The following is a 12,113-nucleotide window of genomic DNA, read 5'->3' as shown; positions in this document are numbered from 1 at the left end:
TCAGTGGTCTTCCTCTCCCCCACGAGCAGCTCCTCCACCAGAAACCCACATCCAGTCCCCACTGCCTCTCTTTCTGCCTCTTGCCAGAGTCTCTCCTCGCAGACTTGCTTTCTTTTACTTCAAACCTACTCCAGTCTCTCTCCTAAAATTGAACCACACACATGCACACAACTTTGCCTTCCTCTAGCTCACTGAGTAGGAAGTCCAGTCCCTTCTTCTCCTGGGAGCCAGTCTCGGGGAGTGCTGTCCTCAGGCACTAGGACCCCCCACACTCCCTCCCTTGCAGCCTTGCTGTTCCGGCTCACCTGCTGCTCCTGGCTTCTCTCCAAGGTCCTGAAGAGTGGCTCTGTGCCACAATTCCTGGATGCATCCAGTCCCAAATGTCCTCATCCTATCTTTGGTGCTTCACCCACTGAATGGGGTTCCAGTCACTTGCATCATGGGAATCTTAACCTCCCAGCTACTCAGAAGCTCCATACTGTCCCACCTCGAGGACTTTGTGCCCACTGCTGGGCCCATCTATGGCCCACCTCTGCTGCTGGTGTATCATGCCTCCCCCCTGCACCCTAGCCTAGCCTGGTGTTCCGAACCACACTCAGGAAGTCTCCTGTCTCAATCCCACCAAGGGACCCAGATCCCCTCCCCTGAAGTCTCCAGCACTTTAACATCGCCCATCCCTCCCTCCCTGGTTCTGACTCTGTCTCCTCCTCACCCGGCACAGAGCAGGGAGTGGCACACACAGCAGCTGGCCAGTATTCATAAAGGACCCACATATCTGCTCCACCAGATCAAGGAGATCCCCTCAGCCAGACTGAGCTGAGAAAAGGGAAGGGCACCATCAGGACAGGTGGAGGGCAGGGCTTAGAGGGGGCAGAGATGGTCTAGCAGCACAGGCGTCTGCCAGTGCCACTGCAGCCATGGGTCAGTGGGAGCCAGGGAGCTGGGGCTGGGGGTTCAGGTGGGCACTGGGGGGAGCCCACCCAGCCCAGCCTGTACCCAGTGAATCCCCATGGGGTTTCCAGGAACCTCTCAGCTCCTGCCTCTCCCTGAGGCCCTTTGATCCCTTGGGGGGATCAAAGCAAAACTTACCTGTCTGAGGTGAGGGGCATGAGGATGTTGCCATATTGCGAGTAGGTGATGAAGGACACCTGCAGTTCATGGCTGGGGAGGAAGCACGTGTATGTAAGAAGCTCAAAAGTATACCCCTGAGCCATGAGAAAGGGGTACATTCCAATTTCCCTGTTCCCCACCCCAACTCTTCTGTTTGGGCCCCATTTCCCAAATCTTGGAATTTCCCATTCCTTTTGTAAAGGGTTGGGAGGCTTGTAAGATGTGCCGTCTTGCTGGTATCGTGTTCCACCCCTACCCCCCAGCACCCTGAGGCGGGGACACAGTGAAGGTGGCCATCTGCAACCCAGGAAGCGAGGCCTCATCAGAAACCAACCCTGCTGACGCCTTGACCTTAGACTTCCAGTCACTGTCTCTTGAAACTCTCTCCTTTTATCCGGGTTCAGTTTCCCTCCTTCCGAAATACGTTCTTTAGGAGTTTGTGCGCCAAGGATGTGAGGGCGTTAAACTTAGGCTTTATACCTCTGAAAATACCTGTTTTGTGCTCACTCTTGAATAACAGTTCAGTTAGTTACAGAAATCTACGTGGACAAATTATTTTCAAGGTTACCCTAGAAGTTCCATAATTTCACTAAGGCTGTGTGACTGCACATTAGGGATTTGATTTCTCATGTCCATATTCATTAATAAGCTCTCTTCAAAGAAGAAAAGTTTTGCTCTGGGGACTATTACCCAGAGCTTTAATGTCTGTTCTGAATGTCACATTCCCCACCTTTCCCCACCTCAGACTCATTATAATTTTGTTCCTATACAATCGTATCTGTGTAACAGATGCTCCAAAACCTTGGGGAGAAGCACAGAGCTTTGTCACCTTATGTCCCTTCTCCTTCTCAGGGGCATTCAGGACGTTTACTGAGTAAATGGAGGAAGGAAGGAGCAGGGACTTAGGGCTCCCTCTCATGGAGTCTCTCTTCCCCAATCTAATCCGCTCCGCCCATCCCCTGGGCTCAAACAAGGTGACCCACACAGCTGGCTGCGCTTGCAACAGTTCTGGTTACCTGAGACTCCATCCCATCTCCTCTCATCCTCCCTACAGGTGGCAGTCCTAGACAGTCCAAGCCCTGATGTGAATGTAGCCATTCCTGCCAGTCCCCACCCTTCAGGCCCCGGTTTGTTCCACCCTCCAGAGGTAGTTAAGTTCCCTGACACCTTTGCATTCTGTGAAGTCACAGAACTCCCCTTCATCTGGCACAAAGCTACCGTTTCAGAACTGAGGAGGCTCAGGAAAGGCAGAGAGGCCGAGGGTCAGCTCCAGTGAAGTCTGGGAGAGTCTCAGGACGCTGCAAAGATGGAGCTTGTGCGGCCGCTCAGGCTTGAGGGGGAAGGGGAGTCCAGGGCGCTGACGGGGTCTCTGGGCAGCGCACGAAGAATCTGCCGCCGCGGGGCGCGGACCACCTGCACTGACATCCTGGCTGTCACCTGGGTCTCAGAGACCCAAAAGGAGAGAAGTCGCGGGGCACAGGAAGGCGGGTGAGCAGCGGCGAGCGCAGCCTCCCAGAAGGAGTCCAGATCCCCCGCCAGCGGCGCCTCGGAAGCGGGTCTCCCAGGCGCTCCACTCCGCCGGTTCGGCGCGCTCCCAGGCCCCTCCCGGAAGGCCGCGGGTCTCGGAGGAGCGGGGCGGTCCCCGAGTCCCGCCCCGGAGGCGGGGCGGTCCCCGAGGCCCCGCCCCCCGGAGGCGGGGACAGCCCGGGAAGGCGGGGCCCGGCCGGCCCGCAGGGCTCGCACGCCTAGTTCCGATCCGCGAGTCGGCGCCCCGGACCTGGAGGCGGCGGGGGCTGCCAGCGCGTCCCCAGCGCCCAGCGCCGCGGGAGAGCCGAGGTGAGACGCGCTGTCCTGCCCCCCGGGTCGGGGCCGCGGGTGGGCGTGGGGGTCGAGAGTCATCTCATTTCTACTGGCCTTTCCCCAGGGCAGATTCTCAGTCCTGCCTTTGATTGCCCGGGTCTTCCCTGCTCTCTGTCACCAGCTTTCTCCATCTCTCCTTTTTTTTCTTCTCGTGCTACTTGGTCCCTGTTCTCTGCCTCTGCCTGTCCTTTGTCTCCTTGTGTCTTCCTGTATTTTTCTCTCATCTGCCTCACTTTTTCTTTTCTATCTTTTAATTATCTATTTCCCTGTCTTTCCTTTTCTCTTTCCCTTTCTCTCTTTCTTCTCCTGCCTTCCTCTCCCTTCCCTTCCCCTCAACGAGAACTCCACCCTGGAATTTTGTTGTCCTTGTTCTCCTAGGTTGACTTTTGGGGCTGCAATTCTTTTAATTCATCCATCCACCCACTCACTCACCCTGTGCTGCTCCACTATTCTAAGCCAAGGCTTGTGCTGGGCACCGGAGTAGTGACCGTGCATCTGCCCCAGAGCTTTTCTCCAACAGACTGTAACCAAAGATCTGGGCATGTAACCTGTTCAGCACTTGTTGTGGGAAAAATACATAGAAGATCAAATTATAAAGCTCTGAGTTTTCAGGGTGAGCTGAAAGAAAAAAAAAAAACCCAAAACTTGGCTTTAGAGACAAGGCATTGATTGAATCCTTTTCCTGGCATTCTGCCTTTAGTAATAGATACAGACAGCACCAGGAAGCTAAATCTTGCAGGAACATTTAGAGGGGACACTGGGGCCCATGCCATCGTTCATGGAGGCCATGTAAGGCCAGGTTGGTGGGGAGAGGGAGGGTGGGATTCAGAGCTCAGTTGTGGGAAGACAATACGGAGGCCAGCGCTTTGCATGTGAGACATTTGGGTGAGAGCTGATACAAGAAATTAGCTGTAAATTTGTAAAGTATATACTTGTCCATGCTGCTGGTGTGTAGAAATTGGGTTTCATAATTACTGTTGCGTGATTCAGACTTTTTATAGCAATTATTGTAGCATTTGAAATTAATATTTTTGTGTACATTATGTAAGACCACAGTGAAAATGTTTCATGTTAATTTAAAAGATTGTCTCAAAGGCATACTAAGTGAAGAAATACAGAAAAACAAATCTGATTCATTTTTGAGGAATGTAGAGGGTATTGTATATCAAAGCAGTTTTTTGCTTCTTAAAAATGTAACTTGTCAGATAGACATGATGTCATTTTTTGATATTTTATGACATGTATAGTTGTATGTTCAAACACATACATATACACACAAAATGTATATATACTATGTTGTAAAAAGAAAACCTATTTGTTTTTAAAGCTGCTAATTACTACCTAACACTTGAAGCTTTTTGTTCTTGTAATTAATCTGTCCCTTGAGTTTGTTATGATTTTAATGATAATGCAGCTTATTTAATTAACCTTTAGGTTGATACCCCCCCAAAAAATCTACCAATAGATAAATCACACAGAATTGAACAAAAATTAAATACGATGGAAGAGGATTGCAGTGTTTATTGAAAGAATTTTGTTCCATTTTATATCAAAGAACATTGGACAAATTCATAGGTATAAGCATGGCACTTTGATTTGAGAGACTGTTTTCCCAATTGAAGAGTTAAATTGTCTTTTAAGTCATATAACCAATGACTTCCCATGTATTAGGACTCTCACGGTGGCGCAGGGGAGAAGGGATGCTTTTCAAATAATTTAGAACCATCGTGTCTGCTTTGCTTAGCAGATATCTTTTTCAAAAATCTAGGAGGTGACAATTTTTCTTTAAAACAGATAGTCACATTTTTTTTTTTTGAGTCAAGGCCAAGTCTCAAGCTGCAGTGCTTTTAAATTTCTTTTCCTTCTTCAATAGGCTGCCTCTCTCCTCCTTTCTAGTCGTTGATATTATTGTGGAGTCTGGCTGAGCAGTCAGTCTGTTGTTCCAACCGTGGACTTGCCCCCTGAAGGCTGCCGCGGGAATTGGTCCATGTGGCCAAGCTGTGTTAGGGCTGCAGCTGACCCCGCTGTGGGCTTGGGAGCTGGCTGCATCCTGGGAGCCCTGCATTGATTTTGCTTGGACATAGCAGGCATCCCTGCCAGAGGGGTGTAGGAGAGCTGGTCATGGAGCCTTTGAGGGCTGGCTAGGAAGTCCTTCTCTTTCCCTGCTTCATGGTGCCACCAGCCAGCCTCCAGAAAGGCCTGGACATCTCTGCACTTTTAAATTTTCTCAGGGCTCCAGGGCTAGGAGGATGTCCAGAAAACCTGTGTGTTTCCCTTTTCAGGAAAACCTCACTGTTTGCATGAACAAGATGCTTGTCTTTAGAAATCGTCCTAAAAGGTCTGAGAAGCATCTCCACAGTCTGGGGAAACCAAAGTATTGGGGCACCAGAGATTTTGTTTTTCTGTTCTCATTTGTTTTCATTGAAGAGGAAAGGCAGCGCAGGGAGGCACTGGCCATTGGTGTAGATGGCATCTCTGGGTAAGACCTAGTTTCTGAGCTGCAGCTTGAAACAGCTGGAGGCTGGCCAGCTGACCTGGGTGCTGAGGGTCTGCAGGCCTGTCCGGAACACGAGGTCATCCAGTTGTCTGCAAAGAATTCGTCGCTCTGTAAGTGGAGGGCAAAGGAGGAAACTGCCCAGGCCATTTGGTCACTTATGAAACATTGCCATGTGCTGGCCCCTGGGAGTCCACGGGCAGAAGGAGGGCAGCCCAGAGGCTGACTCTGACCTGAAGCACTAGTGCAATAATAAATTGATGCAACCCAACATTTAGTGATCTGTGCTCTGTAGCACTCTAGATAGATGAGTCCATTTAATCTTTGCAACCACCTGATGAAGTGGGCCCCTGGGTGACCTATGACGGGAAAGCAGAGGCAGGGAGAGAATCAGCACCACCCCCAGGCTTGCATGATTGGTAAGAGCAGAGCTGTATTTTGACCCTAGAACCCACACTCTTAACCTCTATGTGGGTGGAAAGCTGGATGTTTCCTGGGACAGCGTGGTTAGAGCATGAACAGAAAGGCAGAGTGTGACCAGTGCTTCTCACATGAAGGAAGGATCGGAGTCTGCAGCCGGTGCCCCAGGAAAGGGAAGAAACAGAGAAACATGTGCTCTTACACCATGGCGTGGGTGAGGCTTCATCTCTCAGAAAACTTCCTGTTTTGGTCAGTAGAACCCTAGTTGGTGGTTCAGGATGACTGGGACCCTGAGGGAGAAGTATCCCCATTGGGAGAAAAGGCTGGACATGGCCAGACACCCTGTCAACCCGGGGAGCTCAGTTTCAGAAGGTCGCCAGGATGATCACTTCATGATCCCATGATCTAAGGGCTGGGAAAAAGTTGGAGAGTCTGGGATGGAAATCAGTTTCTTTCAGTAGGACCATGGGTGGAAATGAGGGATGTCTGTGTGGCTCAGAGGGTTGTCTTGCTGAGCTCAGTCTGAAAGACTCAAGGAAGACAAGAAGAGCCCCTTCTCAGGACACACACAAGAGTGACAAGGAGTAAATAGTGTCAGGACACGAGAGCCCAGAAGGAACTGAGGGTATTGAGGCGAGCGGAGGACAGCGAAGGTCCTTGAACCCTGGACTGGAAAAAAAGAACAAGGGCTGCACAGATCCACTTGCTCCTAGAACCGCTGGTGTCTGCAGAAGGAGAAAGACGAGGGAGCAGCTCTGCTTTGCCCCGCGATTGTCTGGACAGAGAACCATCCCCCATTTGCAAAGGGCATTGGTAGGTCCATGTAGGACAGGGTGGTGGAGGCTGTGCACGTGGTCTCCTGACCCAGAGCTCACTCTCCAGAGATGACCTCACACTTCTGCAGTGGTCCAGTGAGAGGAGTGGGGGGTCATGATACAGGTGCATGTAGCCTGGAGCTGGATGAGACTCCAAGTCTGACTTTGACCCTGGGAAAGAGCCTGCCAGCCTTCAACAAGAGCGTTAGGAGCTGGCAGGGACTCCCCAGAAACAAGCCACATCAGACACATCATTTTCCATTTGAGAGATGTTGCTGTGACTATTGTCGCAGACTGAGAGGACCAAGGTTAGATGGGACCCCAGATGAAGTTTGGTAGGACACACTTCACACTTGCCTAAGTGACCTCACTCAGCAGTGGTGGTGCCTGTGAGAGTGGTGACCCTCAGGGAGGGCAGGCAGCGTGCCGAGGGTCCCCATCAGCTCAGTACCATGGTCTCCTCCCTGTCTTCTTCTTCCTTCTCGTTCTCAATATCATTAGTAAGATTTGGATGGTAGCATTGATGGAAGCGATTTTGGGTGGACTCAGCAGTCAGTAGAATCCAGATTTGCAGTGGTCTCAGAAAGCTGTAGGGCAGTACGGAGCTTGCCAACATGGCATTTGCAGGTTGGAGATGAACACACTTGGGTTGAGAGCTGCATATTCCCTCACGTGGCTGTTGTGAAAATTCCATGAAATAAAATGTGCTAAGCTCTTAGCATCTCTGGCATGTAAAGACTAGTCAATAAATGGTGACTTGTATATTTGGATCATGAAGCAAACTTGGAGGAAATATTCCATCCTGCAGGAAGACCACATGTCCCAAATTTTAGTGCTGAGAGGAAGGTTGTCCCATCTATGGCTCAGGGCAGTCGTGGTAGTTCTAGAGAATGGACATACATGGCTGTGGTTGGACAAGGTTGCCCGAGCTGTGAAGGCCGCCCTGAGGGACGCACAGGGGCAGCTGGACCACGAGGTCAGCGGGACAGCCTCCTGCCCGGATTTGGGAAACTCATCAGGTAGTTCTAAACTGTTATCTGGGGAACAGAGAGAAAGAGAACGAGAGAAAGAGAAAGGTGGAGTTTGCGTGAGTTTGTATGTGTTGTGAGTGGGTGTGGGTGTGGGTGTGGGTGTGGCTGTATGTGTGTGAGTGTATCTGTGTGTGTGTGTGAGTGTATCTGTGTGTGTGTGTGTCTCTGTGAACTCATGGAAGCTCAGCTACAGGGCTTCAAGCAGACTAGTTACTCTGTGAGAAAGGGGGAGAGATGGCTTCATCCCAGTGGCAGTCATACACTGGTAGACCTGGAAAGGATCTAATTCAGCCCAACCCCGGCTTATAGATGGTAAATTGAGGCTGAGTGAGGTGGGATGGTAGCTCAGGGTCACTCAGTGGGCTAATGTGGCTGCCTTTGCCTCTTCACGAAACACTGGTCATAGCTCATCTCTGATGTCAATGGCAGCCCCTTTGAGGTCAGTTTGGAAAGAATGTTGGGAGAGACTCAGATCCCCCTGCTGGCACATGGTTTGGACTTGGTGCTGGCCACTGGGTGCTCTGTGAGGGTGACATGGGCAGAGCAACCAAAGCAGGTTTTGGAGACACACATTTGGGTTTCAATCCCAGCTCTGCCTCATCCTTGCAGGGGACATTGGGCAGGGTGTTTACTATTGAAGGATCTGGGTCCTCCTCTTTCAGTGACATGCAAAACACCTGTCACAGACTTGTGTCATTGAGATAGAAAGAAGGAGGGCAAGTACCTGGGCTTCCTTTTACATCTGGGGCAGGGGGCTGGCCAAGAGGAAGGCTCTTGGCCTTCCAATTGACTGTCCATTGGCCTTCCATTGTTGAGCCCATCAATGTCCCTGTGAGGAAGGCACTCAGCCCACCTACTATTCATGGTCCTCCTGGACTTGGGCGTAAATACTTCTTAATGATGAAAACTCAGAACACTCCTTGGAGTGTGGTCCAGAAATACTGCTCACCAGTTGAGGAGGGTGCTTGAGGATAGGTTTCCCAGTTTCAACAACTCCCTAGTGGAGCTGATCAGGGATGAATGCCTTCCTAGCAGGGCTGATGGCTCCCTCTCCTCCTCGGTGCCACTGTCACAGGTGACCTCTGTGTGTCTCCCTGCAGCTATGAGCACCTCAAGGGCAAAGCAAAGACTGGTTCATCTGTTAATGCCCAGCAGGTTGGCACAAAAGGACATTTGACAGTTGACAGGTGAGCAGAGGAGAAGCACGGATGGTCACTTCAGGCAAGTGGAGAGGTGGAGACCCACACTTGTTCCAGGGGCAGGCCAAGTAGAGATGTGGCCGCCACCCAGGTGTGGGATCAGGGGCCAGGCACAGCCCTGGATGCAACCTGCCATGTCTGAGCGTTTTTTTGTCCAGCTTTTATTCTCTGGCCACCTGTGCTACGGGAACTCCTGTCTCCGAGTACTTAAAGTGTCCTGGCACTTCTGATGATTTGGGAGAAAAATTAGCATGCTGAGAAGCAAGGGCCAAAAGCTGCTGTAAATCAAGGTGCAAGCATGTTAGAGTTGTCAACCACGTCGGAACTGGCTGGTGGAAGCCTCGTGCGCTCTCATAGGCCTCTGCTGCCTGGATGCGGACAGGTGCGGGGCAGTACTGAGCCTGGCCTCTGGGGGCAGTGCTGTGCGGTATGGTCCCTCCTACCTGAAGGCGTCCTGGAGGAGAAAGCAGGTGGCACTGTGCTCTGAGTCAGGCTGAGTTGCTGCATCCATAGTAGTGAGGGTTCTTTGTATGCAAACAACAAAGACAGACTCTGGCCAACTTAGGCAAGAAAATTAATTAGAAGGGTGGCTTGTCTAACACCACACAGCTAAGGACTGGCAGAGCCTGGATGCACATTGACACTTGTCTACCCCCCAGTTCATGCTTCTATCAGCACTTGGCCCGAGACACCACAGTTCTGGGTTAGAGGAGGTTTTCTATAAGGCCCTGCAGCCCGCATGCTGTGATGTGTCCCTGAAAGGAGGGCTCAGGTCTCACCACCTGTTGCTTCCTCTCTCTGCAGAGCCCTGTGGTCCAAGTGTGCTGGCCTCGGCACCAGGGGAGTGCTCCAGTCTCACGGCCCCTCCCTGGCCAAACCCTCCAGAACACTGAAGCCTCAGAGAGTGACAGCTTCCAGAGCATCCACCTTGCTCAGCTGGCCCAGGCCCTGCGGTCCCCATGGCTGCCGGGAAGGGAGCTCTGCGGAGCCCTTCAGCTGAAAACAGATGGAGGCTTAGTGAACCCGAGCAGGGCCGAGGACACAAGCCCGTGCTACTGGAGAAAACGAACCACCTGGGCTCTGAGGTTGCTACGGGCAGTGGTGGCCGGGATGAGGCCTATGCCGAGATGGTGCTGTCAACAGCCCCGGGCAAGCTCAGGCTGGCAAAGCTGATGCCCCAGAAGGCTTGCTGGGAACAGGGGCAGAGTGCCTTCACGGAGGTGCCTCAACTCAAGAAGAGGCTGAGGGGCGGGCAGGCCCAGGAGAGGGAGCGTAGTGGCCCTGCCGGCCAGCCTGGCCCCCAGCAGCTGACCCTGAACATCCCCAGGGACCCAGCTGGCAGTGCGGTCTTCTCAGGGTGGCCGAGCGGAGCCCGAGGGGAACAGAGAAGTGCCTTCAGCAAGCCAGCCAGGTGTCCAGCAGGGAGACCCGGGCCAGCCTCCGTCTTGCAGGCAGGCAGACCTGCAGATGCCCTGGGGGAGCTGCTGGGACTCATCCACACAGTGGATGTCACTTGCTGGGGTCGACTTTCGAGTTCCAAGCTTCTGGTGGGTGATTTCTGGAATCTGCAAATGGTGTCCCAAAATGCTCCTCTCTGTAGCACTTTCCTGGGTGCCCCCACACTGTGGCTCAAGCACGCGGCGGCCCAGATACCCACGCCCTCCTCCTCCTCCTCCTCCTCCTCCTCCTCCACCACCACCTCTTGGGCCCTCCTGCCACCCACGTTCACCTCCCTGGGCCTGTCCACCCAGAACTGGTGCGCCAAGTGCAACCTCTCCTTTCGCCTGACCTCAGACCTGGTCTTCCACATGCGGTCCCATCACAAAAAGGAGCAGCCAGGGCCTGACCTCCATTCCAAGAAGCTGAGAGAAGAGGCCCTCACATGCCCCATCTGTCACGAGTATTTCCGGGAGCGCCACCACCTCTCCCGGCACATGACTTCCCACAGTTAACAGGTGGTTTGGAACCTCTAGGTGCAGTGTCCAGCACTTGACAGTGATGCAGAGCTGGCTTCCTGGGCCTGCCTTTCAAAAGGCTGGTCACTGTTGTCCACAGGGCCATCTCTCTTGGGCCGTTGGAGGAGGAACAGTTAAGTCAGAATTTGAAAAAGACAACCAGCAACCGTGATGTGTTTTGAAGGAAATAAAGTCATGAAATTGTGCACTTTGTTAATGCCAGGTATGGTGACGATAGACCCAAAGTGTTTGTGACATTTTCAGAAGTGGAGCCTCTGCTCCTGTCACCATTCCTTTGGCTCCATGTGGAGGCAAGTTTGGCACAGAGCGTGGGCTCTGCAGGTAGTCAAACCCAGATTGGAATCTTGGCCCTTCCACCTGCTAGCCCTGACCTTGGACACATTGCTCTCACTGTCTTGAGTCTCAGTTTTCTTATCTGTAAAATGGAGGTGATGACCCCTGTGTCCAAGGGAAGTTGTCAAGGTTGGACAGGAAGATGTGGGGGCAACGGCCAGCACATGCCTAGCAGCTTCATCGCCGAGCAGGCGATACTCATGATCATGGTCCAGATTAGTGAGAAAATCTCAGTGGCAGACACTGCAAAGCCCCTGTTTCCCAGGCGTGGGTCTGTGCGGCGAGCTGAGCTTGGCTCCTGGGGCTGATGGGCTACTAGGTCAAGCTCCTCTCAGGCTTGTGACAAGACCCCAGGAGGGCAAGTCCCAATACACAAGCACCTCTCAAGCCTCTTCTTGGGTCACTTTTGCTAATGTCCCCTGGGCCAATGCAAGTTGATGGCTGAGCCCAAAGTTGAGGGGTGAGATGTGCCCACTGCCCAGAGGGAAGTCATGAGTGAGTGGGTAATCCTACCACAGGAACTGAGGAATTCAACCAACACCTGGTCCGTGGTTCTTCCCTTCTGAATACACGAAAGTGGGAAGATGGAACACACACACACACACACACACACACACACACCCCTCTTAGCTCTCAGGAAGTGAGCCTGCACAAAACCTTCAGGCTTAAAACACGATGAGGACTGGGGGTGTTCTGGGTACCATTTACTGTCTAATGCACGTTCAGTTTCTCTCCGTACCTATGCTGTTTATCCACATTTGTCCTCATTTCTCATAATGCAAACCTCGGGTCATAAACTCTGTGGTAACACAAGCCAGTGTGTGTGGAAGCCACGTGCTCGGATTTCTTTTGAGTCAATGCGGTCCTTTTGACCG

General features: G+C 52.3%; 1 protein-coding gene across 1 annotated transcript; it reads left to right on the top strand.

Annotated features, from left to right (window-relative positions):
* Positions 1 to 2,868: 2,868 nt before the first annotated feature.
* ZNF488 (zinc finger protein 488) lies at positions 2,869 to 11,090 on the top strand. The gene is made up of 2 exons (XM_072972308.1): positions 2,869 to 2,946; positions 9,734 to 11,090. The coding sequence occupies exon 2, from the start codon at positions 9,889 to 9,891 to the stop codon at positions 10,879 to 10,881; it is 993 nt and encodes a 330-aa protein (XP_072828409.1). The 5' UTR covers positions 2,869 to 2,946; positions 9,734 to 9,888; the 3' UTR covers positions 10,882 to 11,090.
* The last annotated feature ends 1,023 nt before the right edge of the window (positions 11,091 to 12,113 follow it).

The sequence above is a fragment of the Vicugna pacos genome, chromosome 11 (assembly GCF_048564905.1).
Source record: "Vicugna pacos chromosome 11, VicPac4, whole genome shotgun sequence".
Classification (NCBI taxonomy): Eukaryota; Metazoa; Chordata; class Mammalia; order Artiodactyla; family Camelidae; genus Vicugna; species Vicugna pacos.
The sequence above is the reverse complement of the archived record's forward strand: the minus strand, read 5'-3'. Positions and strand labels throughout refer to the sequence as shown.